The sequence below is a fragment of the Nicotiana sylvestris genome, chromosome 2 (genome assembly GCF_000393655.2).
Source record: "Nicotiana sylvestris chromosome 2, ASM39365v2, whole genome shotgun sequence".
NCBI lineage: Eukaryota > Viridiplantae > Streptophyta > Magnoliopsida > Solanales > Solanaceae > Nicotiana > Nicotiana sylvestris.
Window position 1 is genome coordinate 30,081,139 of NC_091058.1, and position 11,011 is coordinate 30,092,149.

Here is an 11,011-nt window from a genome sequence, read left to right on the forward strand (position 1 = left end):
AGGCAGACGGAACTGGTTCAAAGCTAATAGATAGAACTTCTACTCATGATTTAAATATTTATATTTCTAATTGTGCGGAGTATAAAAAACATACCTTAACTTTCAGATGAACCCATACTGATGAATCCGGTTCTCCATTTAGAATTCTCTTGAACATGCCTCAATTTGCCATAATAGAGAAAATTTTAATAAGAGATCAATGAGTCATATTAACACATGTCACATGAGTATACTAATTACAGTATGAAGCTGAGTAAAAATTAATCTAGATATTTACACAAGTTCAGATTTCTTAGCCAAAAAATATTTTTTTTTAATTTTTTTTTTCATTTTGCATTCTGAGCTGGTCCTATTAGGTGATCTTAATCATACCTAATTCTAACTTGTTCCTCTCAAAGTTTTCTCTACTCAGTGCTTTAGTTAAGATGTCAGCAATTTGTTTATCAGTAGCACAAAATTCTATAGAGATCAATCCTTTCTCATAGATATCTCTTAAGAAGTGGTGTCTAACATCTATGTGCTTAGTCCTCTTATGATGAACAAGGTTCTTTGTCATACTTATAGCACTAGTGTTATCACAGAAGATAGAATTTTAACCAACTTCAATGCCAAAATCTACCAGCTGCTGTTTGATCCACAACAATTGAGCATAACAAGAGGCAACAACAATATATTCAGCCTCAGCAGTGGATAAGGCCACTGAATTTTGCTTTTTAGTGGACCATTAAACAAGACATGAACCAAGAAAATGAGCCATACCTGAGGTGTTTTTCCTATCCACAAGAAAACCTGCATAATCAGCATCAGCATACCCTACTAGATTGAAATTACTACCTTTAGGGTACCAAAGACACAGATCAGTAGTGCCTTTCAAATATCTTAGTATCCTCTTGACAGCAGTCAAGTGAAATTCTTTTGGATTAGCCTGAAATCGAGCACAAAACCCTACACTAAAAAGAATGTCAGGTCTACTGGCAGTAAGATACAAAAGTGAACCAATCATACCCCTATCCAACTTCTGATCAACTAATGAACCGGGTTCATCTATGTCTAATTTAGTGGCAGTTGCAATGGGGGTGTCTATTTCCTTTGATTCAACCATTTTAAACTTTTTGATCAGCTCCTTTGCATATTTTTGCTGATGGATCATGGTTCCATTTGGGCTTTGTCTGATCTGTAAGCCTAAGAAAAAGTTAAGCTCACCCATCATACTCATTTCAAACTCACTCCCCATTAATTTGGAAAAATTCTTACTTAGTTTGTGAGTGGTTGCCCCGAATATTATGTCATCAACATATATTTGTACCACAAGAAGATCCTTACCTTTTTCCCTCAAGAATAGAGTACTGTCAATTTTACCTCTTTTATAGCCATGCTTAAGTAGGAATTTGGACAATCATTCATACCATACTCTAGGAGCTTGCTAGAGTCCATAGAGAGCCTTGTCTAATTTGTACACATGTTCAGGACACTCCTTTCTCTCAAACCCTGGAGGTTGTTTAACAAACACTTCTTCTTTTAGGTAGCCATTCAGGAAGGCACTCTTGACATCCATCTGATGAAGAGTGAATTCCATGCATGCTGCAAAAGCTATGAGAAGTCTTATTGCCTCCAGTCTTGCAACTGGAGCAAAATTCTCATCATAATCTATACCCTCCTCTTGGTTGTAACCTTGGACCACCAGTCTTGCCTTATTTCTTGTAACTGTTCCATCTTCATCAAGCTTGTTTTTGAAGACCCATTTTATGTCAATCAGTGATCTGTCCTTGGGTCTTGGAACTAGATGACAAACGTGACTTCTCTCGAACTGATTGAGTTCATCTTGCATTGCATTTACCCAGTGTGCATCCTGCAAAGCCTCAACAACATTTTTAGGTTCAGTAAGATATAGGAAAGCATCAAAAGCATACAAATTTTTTAATTGTGATCTAGTTTTGACTCCAGAGGTTGGATCAGCAATTATGTTCTTAATAGGATGAGAACTTTGATGCTTGTGAGGTTTCACAACCAACTAATTTTTGCTTGATGTTTCTCCCATGTTTTTTTGCTGAGGCACAGGGTCATGAACAGGTTCCTTTAGGAGATTGGTTTCAGTTCCTCTTTGATCAGTTCCCCTTGTCAGGTTGCCCTGGATGGAAAACCCTGTTCCATCACCTGTTCTTTCTTTTGGAACTACTTTAGCCTGAGCTGAGACTTCACTCAAATCGTTTATCAGCCCAATAGCTTCATCTTCATGTTCCTGTCTCTCAGAAAGAATGTTAGTTTCATCAAACACTACATGTACACTTTCTTCTACACATAAAGTTCTTTTATTGAACACTTTATATGCTTTGCTATGTGAAGAATATCCCAAGAATCCTCCCTCATCACTTCTAGAATCAAACTTACCTAGGGAGTCCTTTCCATTGTTGTGTACAAAGCACTTGCATCCAAATGCCCTAAGATGGGATATATTTGGTTTTCTCCCTTTAAGTAACTCATAGGGAGTCTTCTTTATAAGAGTTATAGTCATGCATCTATTTATGATATAACATGCAGTGTTAACAACCTCTACCCAGAAGCTATGAGGCAGTTTACTAGAAAGAAGTATAGTCCTAGCCATATCTTCAAGAGTCCCGATCTTCCTTTCAACTACTCCATTTTGGTGAGGAGTCCTAGGGGTAGAGAAGTTATGATCTATACCATGCTCATCATAAAATTCAACAAACTTAGCATTTTCAAATTCAGTTCCATGATCAAACCTGATGGATGCAAGTTGATTTTTTTTAGTAAATCCACTAGGCAGTGTGCCTAGGGCTAGTTTTTATTTATATAAAATCAAAATAAATAACACTGTCAGGAGGTCTTACACGATAAAAGAAATAAACTTTCACGATTACATAACTTATATTATCAAAGTTGAGCGATGAGCTCAACATTGATATCACATTGTGTAAACTAATAAGGTAAAGCAACTGATAAATAAAACTAGCCATGAAATATCTTCTTCCATGAAAGAATTTGCATATCTTGTTCTGGCATTTCTTTGATCATAGTCCCACTCACGTATCACATGTGTATATTCTGTGTTTTGAGTTTCCCTTTTCCATGCTGCATCTAATAAAAAGTTGCGACACTTATAAACATTGAACTCCCAGTCCAGTATGATAATGTCTAAAATTCTTGGCAGAATTTGCTTGAATGTGCCCTGATGAAGCAGTTGGTGTTGTGGTCTCCAGTTGTCCTTCGTGTAGCCCATTGCTTGAACACCTTCTTGAGATATTGTATTGTCCATATGTATTGGTGCTTCAGTACTAACTAAACCCTCAGTTCCCATAATTGACAATAATCCCATGTCACGTACATTACCTAAATTTCTGGGCAGAAATATGCATACACCCCTGGTTTTGCCTCCTACTGTTACTCCTTCAAGGGACTGAGCAACATGTGTTGATACCACCCTTTGAATTAGCATCATATAGGAGAGCATGGGTACATCATATTTTCCTTGATATCACATTTGATCTAAAATGAACAATTCGCATCCATTTGATGCATCTTGATCATGTGCTTGGGCTTTTATCCAAACTGACCATTGCCTAGGTTCATAGTTGTCCTCTTGGACTGTAAAACAGAAGCAACTATTAGCGCATCACATGCTGCAATATGCTGTCTTGCGTTTATGCATTCCAATGTCACCCCAAGCCTCTCAATTGTGCAGTACTGCTCGAAGCATCTGCAACATAGCTCAAAATCACAGTCCTCAAAGTGTAAAACTTCTCGGACGATAGCCATTACAAAGGCTGTTGAGTTGATGGATTATGTCCTCTCCACCATTTGCACCCATGCCTACCTTGGCATTTCCAATAATGTCCATTTCCTCTCTGTTTGCATGACTTAGTCCCTTGATTCAAAGTCCCAAGATAAAGTTGTGTTGCCCATTTATTTGCTCAAGATGTCCCCTTTAAAAACCTTTGTTGTAATCCCCATGCTCATGCCTTCTTGTTTCCATCAAAAGTGTCTTTCACCCCAGCATGCGATCCTTTAAATGAGCTACTCCTCATGGTCTGCGTGCATTTAAAGGTGCACATAATACGTTCATTTAAAGGTGCTCCAGCAGAAGCTGTACCAAGCTTCATGCTTGCAATATGTCCCAATGAGCCAAAGCTTTAAAATAATTAAAAAAAACTGCGCGGCGTGGTTTTGAGTGTGGAAACCCAACGCAAATGTTGCTCCTCGTTTGCTGCAATGTTTTGCTTGAACAACTCGCTCCAGCATAAGCTTTAACAAGCAACAGGCTTAGCAAGTGGTCCTAAAGAGAATGCTTTAAAATTATAATAAAAGGTTGTGAGGCATTCTTGAACATTTGAAAGTGGAATCCCAAAGCCTCTTCTTTTTTGAACTTTATGCACGCTTCTATGACCTTTTGATAACCTCGAGAACTCCTCTAATAATTTAATCTGTAGTTTCCCAAGTATGCAGGCGTGCATATGCTCCAATTAAATAGGTGTGCAATAAACAAAATAAAGAGCTGCTTTTGTTTGCTCAGCTTTTCCTCGAACACGAGTTTTCCACCACGATGGTTGTTGAGCCCATGTGTTTGTAAGATTCTTCAGAACGTGAGCTTCCAACTTTTGTCGAGCATTTGGTTTGTCTTATGTTTCCAAAACGCATTCTGATGTTTGTTCCATTCGTTTGACTAGTTCTCGAGTTCCCTTCATCTTACAGCATTAAACAATTATAAACTTGCAAATCCTCGAAATTCCCTAGCATGCTGGTGCAAACTCCAATCGAATTGGCATCTATTTCTGTCCAGAACTTGAAATTCCCATCATGTTTTCCATGCTCCCATTTTGATGAGAATCGCATGCTCTCCATAACACTACATGGAAGTCTCAATCCATCCCATTTTTCTTTAAACCCTTTTGCACCTGCTTTAATGTCCTCCCAGTGGATTGAATGCTCTTCCTTTTCTCTTTGCTTCTTATCTCCTGTCCACCTTCACCCTACTTGGACATTGCAGCTTATCTTCATTAACTAACCTCCTTCCCTGTGCATCTAGATGCCAGAATTGTTGGCATTCTATTTCTCCATGATCTAAAGCATAATTAGCCAAGTGATCTGCCAGCTTGTTGCCTTCCCTATGAATATGAGTAACTGTGTAATTGCCCCCATTCATTAGTTACATCATTTCCTCTACCTGCTCAGATATGATCCATGGTGGTTTCCAGATCCCATCCATTATCTTTTTTAATAGCATTGAGTCAGTTTGAATCCATACATGAGAGTATTGTTGAAATCTGCAGAACCTTAGTGCTTCTACCATGGCCTTCGCTTCAGCTACTGTGTTTGTTGTCTCCTCAATCTCCTTCCCTAATGACTTGACTATGTCACCATTTTCATTTCTTATATAAAAACCTATTGAGCTCCTACCTGGATTTCCCCTCGATGCACCATTCGTATTTACTTTTAGCCATCCTGCACTTGGAAATTCCCACATGACTTTGGTAACCTTAAGTTTAGGAGTGAAATTTTCCATCATAGCTAATAGATCTTGCCATTTGTGAGGTACCATGTCCATCCTAGGCTTTCTCACTTTCACCAATGCCTGTAGATTTGATGAAACTTGATAAATCACCCTGCTAGTTGTCACAGCATCACCATACTTCATACTATTTCTTCTTTTCCAGAGTTCCCAGACTACACATGAGGGGAGTGCTTGCATTACTGGTTTAAGCCTTAAGTACACATTTGCAGTCCAACATTTTGTGATTGCTTGGTGCAATGTAAGTCCCTCCACAACTATTCATGCCCTCGATAGAAAATACTTCCAAGTTGTCTTTGCAGTTTCTGATCTAAAAAAACAAGTGTTGAAGAGATTCTTTGTCAGGATGTACACAACACCAACATTTTTATGGCATGCAGTAGCCTACCCTTTTCAAAAAATCATCTAAAGGTAGATTTGCTTTCCACACTTTCCACATGAAAAATGCTATTTTAAAAGGCAGTCCCTTTACCCAAATCATTCTATAAGCTGTTATTGGTTCGTCTCTTCTTCTTGTATACTCCCATGCTGACTTAACACTGAAATATCCTCTTGTTTCCAGCATCCAACAAGGCATGTCAAGACCCTGCTGAGGTGAAAGTGGTTTGATTTTCTCCAGAATGTGTACTGCTAAGTCTTCAGGAAGTATTTCAAATAGCCTGTCCACATCCTACTCACCATCTAAGGTAACATCATGTACATTATGTACATTTTCATCAATGCCAAAGTCTTGAGGAACTAAAAAATATAGTGCCCCAAGACCTGTCCAGTTTTCAAACCAAAATAGTGAGGATCCCCTTTTTGTTTGCCAAAGGATTTGATGTTCAATCAGATCTCTGCATTCCAACATTTTTCTCCAAATGTGAGACCCCCTTTTCCATGGAACAATTACAGAATTCAATTTTTACAGTATTTCTGACATACGAAAGAGCTCCATAGGCTTGGTTTTGTTCTGAAATTCCACCACAACTTGCTGAATAATGCCTTTGCTACATCATGCAGTGACCTGAAACCTATTCCTCCTTCCTCAACTGTCTTGCATAAGGTATTCCATGAAGCCCAATGCCTACTAGTTCCTCCTACAGAGCTGCTCCAAAAAAACTGAGCAAACAATTTGTGCAACCTATTTATCACATAATTTGGAGGGTTTACAGCTGATAGTAGATGCATAGGCATGCTTTGCAGTACATGGGATATGAGAACTGCCCTGCCCCCTACTAATAATAACTTGCTCTGCCATGATTGCAGTTTGTCCATTACCTTAGTAATTAGGGGCTGATAGTATTCCAACTTTCTCCTTGCATAAAATATAGGACAACCTAGATATATGATAGGAAAATCATTCCTATGAATGCCTGTGATCCTTTCCACCTTGCTGACCACTTCCGTGTCTGTTAAATGATGCAGGTACACAGCTGATTTGGTCTTGCTAACAAGCTGCCCAGATGCAGCTTCATATGCCTTCAACACTTGTATAATCAACATCAGAGATGTTTCATCTGAGGATGAGAAAATAATCATGTCATCTGCATACGCCAAATGATTGATCTTTGGACTCCACTTTGGCATCCCAAATCCACAAAAATACAGGTTAGTATGTAGTGCATTGAGACCCCTAGATAATGCTTCTGCTGCCAATATAAACAAAGTTGGAGATACAGGATCACCTTGTTTTACTCTCCTTGAGGACTTAAAGAATCCATGAGCTTGACCATTGATTAGAATAAAGTACCAATTGTTTGAAACTAATCCAAAGACAATCCTTATCAACCTTTCTGTGAATCTCATCTTTCTCAATACCTTGGTTAGGAATAGCCAAGATAATCTATCATAAGCTTTGGTCATATCTAGCTTCAGGATGACATTAGGTCCAGCCTTAGTTCTAAGCCTAATGTCAGTCACTATCTCCTGAGTTAGAAGGATGTTTTCTATTATATTCCTGCCCTTAACAAAACCTGCATGTTCCTCCAATATCAGACTTGGGAAAAGTTTCACTAGCCTTTCATGTACCACCCTCGATATAACCTTATTTTAAAAATTACTGAGGCTTATTGGTCTTAAATCAGAAAAAGTGGTAACTTCTTTTTTCTTTGGTAGAAGAACTAGGTTGGTGTGTGTTGCACACTTGGGTAGCTCATGACTATTGAAAAAAGCCCTCACCATGTCATACAGGTCATCCCCTATTATGTCCCAACAAGAATGATAGAATTTGCCTGTCATACCATCTGGCCCCCCTACACTGTCACCACCAAGTACTACCACTTTAACCTCCTCTTTTGTTGGCTGATTAATCAATTATACATTCTGCTCAGTGTTAATCAGATTAGGAACATGCTCTACGATATCAAAAGATGAAGGAGTAGCTGCTTCTGTGAACTATTCCTCGTAGAATTTGATAGCCTCTTCTGCAATTTCTTGTTCTTATTCAATCCATGTTCCTCCACTATTTTGAATTCTGTTAAGCTGAAGTATCTTCCTCCTACCTCTAACTTGTGCGTGGAAGAACTTAGTGTTCCTATCCCCTTCCTTTAACCAAGTCATGCCTGCCTTTTGTTGCCAATATTTCTCCTCTAGTGCAAGACATTTGATCAATTCTGCCTGAACCTTTTGTAGCCTTTCCCTGTTCATCCCTGTAGGATTTGCTTCAAATTCTGCTTCATGAACCATCACTACCTCTTCCATGCTTGCTATCTTTTGGAAAATATCTCCAAATGTATCCTTACTCCACAATGAAAGGGCCTTCTTTAATTTTTTTAACTTGTGATTAAAAAGAATATAAGGATTTGCACTGAAATCAGTTGCCCAATTCTCTTTCACCACATCTTTAAAAGTTGCATGTTCCACCCAAAAATTCAAGAACTTAAAATGTTTTTTATTGGTGGAGTCTCAATATCACACTTCAAATACATTGGACTATGATCGGAACCAGTCTTTGACAAATGTTGCACCTCTATTCCTGGAAATGTTTGTTGGAACTGAAAATTGGCCAAGCATCTGTCTAGCCTTTTGAATATACAGTCTTCCTCTACTCTCCCATTCCACCATGTAAATATGCTACCTTTAAATCCAAGGTCGAAGAGATTGCAAGTGTTGATGCAGTGTCGAAAATCATCAATTTCATTCAATGACACAGGTAACCGACCAAACTTCTCTTCTTCGTCCCATAATACATTGAAATCTCCTCCTACAAGCCATGGTGCATCCATATCCCTTGCCATTGCATATAATGAATCCCATAATTCTATCCTCTCAAATGCATCACATTTAGCATATATCAATGTTAGGACAAACTCCACATGTGATTCAGTATTAAACAATCGTAGTGTTAATTGTTGCACCATATTGTACATAACAGTTACCTCAAATACCTCATCTATGAAAGCCCAGATCTTGTTGGAAACATTTGAAATTGCTTGTGCAAGTCCTATCTTGTTTCTGTACCTTTCCAGTTTTTTTGCTTGTTGCTTTGGCTCTATTAATCCTACAAATTCATAGTGGTTTTGCCTATGCATTTTTGTCAACCTTTCAAAGGACTGCTGTGTGTTGACTAACCTTATATTCCAAATGAGAGCATTCATCACTGATTGTTTGATTTAGTTAGCGTTCTCCTTGTGTGCACCCCAGGTTTTGGGGCTGCAAAATTATCTTTTTGTTGCTTCTTCTTACCTTTTGCTGCTGATTTTGCCTTTTCCACTTGCGTAGGTGATAAGTCACCTTGCCTTCCAGCATTCATAAGGTGTTGGGTAGTTGATTCGTGATCCATGTTGTATCCTGATCTACCAGGTTCTTCTCCTTTTTCATTGTCTTCCTTCCCTCCTGATGTAGCTCCAAATGCATTCTTTTTAGGGACCAAGGCGTTCTCTTCTCCTCGTTTTAACAGTTGCAACTGCTTTTTCTCCAATGTAACAGTAACATTTACTATTTCTTTTTTGTTTTTACTGTTTCTCCTTCTCTATTGTGTTGAGTCCTAGTGGTTCTTCTTATGATTTCTGAAGTTTATCATCTTCTGTTCCTCCAGGATCATTTACCTCTGGGCCTCTTCCTTCATAGTTTCTAATTTCTGTGACTTCTGCTATTTGATAATTATTGTTGTGCTCAACAATTTTTTATTCTCCCATTATTAAAAAATTACCAGTTGTATTGTTGCCATTGGCATGAAGCTCTCCATTTACACTTTGCTCATTTACACTTTGCTCATCTTCTTCTTTGTCCTTCTCATTTGGTTCCTCATCAGCTTGTGCTCCTAGTGGTACTTCGTTCTCCTCTGAATCGTATTCCCTTTGTGCATCCCATAGCCTGCCTCTACATCCGTGCACTCTTTCTTTAAATGAAGACGATTTTGACCCTTCTGCTTGAGAATTTGGAGTTTTATTAAGTTTCTTGTTCACTAATGTATCATGTGATGGGATTTCCTGGCATGATGTATTGATCTTCACTATTCCATCTCCTGTTTTATCCTTGAAACTTCTTTCTACCCATTGTGCAGTATCGTTTTTTGCTTTTGATGCCTCCTTTCCATTGACTAGACCATTAGTCGAACAAATCCCCGATGAGTTAAGATGAAAAGCTTGTGCTGCTGGATTTAGCTTTCCCTCATTATTGACCATATGTTTTGGTTTTTGCTTTGTATATGCTTGGTTATGAACTGCTGAACTGTTTGTTGCTGCATTAGCTGCCATCATTGCCAATTGATTAACAGGTTCTTCCTCTTCATCCATCCCTTGTAATATTGAAAACTTGTTAGCTACTTGAAAATGATTATTATCTTCATTGTCTACCGCCACCAATTCCTTACCACTGTTGTTTTGTGCTTCTGCTTGTGTATGTACAGTGCTTGTACCTTCCTTGTTGTTATTGTTTTCAAGCTGCTTAGCTGGTTCCATCTCCATTCCATTATTATTGAGACTAGTATTTTGATTTACTACATTTCAAACTCTGTTGTCCTTCACTTCCTTCCATTGCTCTTTTGCTGTAACATTCATATTACCCACGACCTTTCCACTAGATAAAATCATTATAGGTTGTGAGTTCCCTATGTCCTGCTTCTTAGCTGTATCTGCTTGGTTAGCATTCTCCTTCTCCACATATAGTTCGGGGTGTATCCTCCAACATTCAAATTGATCATGCCCTTGAAGTTTACAATGTTTGCAATATTTAGGCATCATGTCATATTGAATTCTCACCCATTTAGTTCTTGTTGTTCCATTAGCTTCATTGAATATGTCCATTCTCACCTTTTTAGGCAAATCTGCAAGTAGATCAACTAGTACCTTCACCCTAGCACAACTAGGTCTAGTTTTATTAATTGTTGCCATGTCTAGATGAATAGGTTTACCTACTGCTATAGCTAGAGAAAATAGACATTCCTTCACAAAAAAGGTTGGCAATAGACCTGGGAATGAAATCCAAGCCATTGCTTTGGGTGTTTCTTCATCTGCTCTAAACTTTGAGTCGTGAATCAATGGCCTAAGCTGATATTGATAGCCA

General features: G+C 38.4%; 1 protein-coding gene across 1 annotated transcript; it reads right to left on the reverse strand.

Annotated features, from left to right (window-relative positions):
- Window positions 1-5,161: 5,161 nt before the first annotated feature.
- LOC138884115 (uncharacterized) lies at window positions 5,162-9,102 on the reverse strand. Its single transcript, XM_070164911.1, has 7 exons — window positions 8,451-9,102; window positions 8,015-8,346; window positions 7,567-7,807; window positions 6,449-7,479; window positions 5,997-6,194; window positions 5,808-5,908; window positions 5,162-5,717 (listed from the first exon to the last, which is right to left on the reverse strand). Exons 1-7 carry the CDS (start codon window positions 9,100-9,102, stop codon window positions 5,162-5,164), a joined length of 3,111 nt encoding a protein of 1,036 aa, XP_070021012.1.
- Between the last annotated feature and the right edge of the window lie 1,909 nt (window positions 9,103-11,011).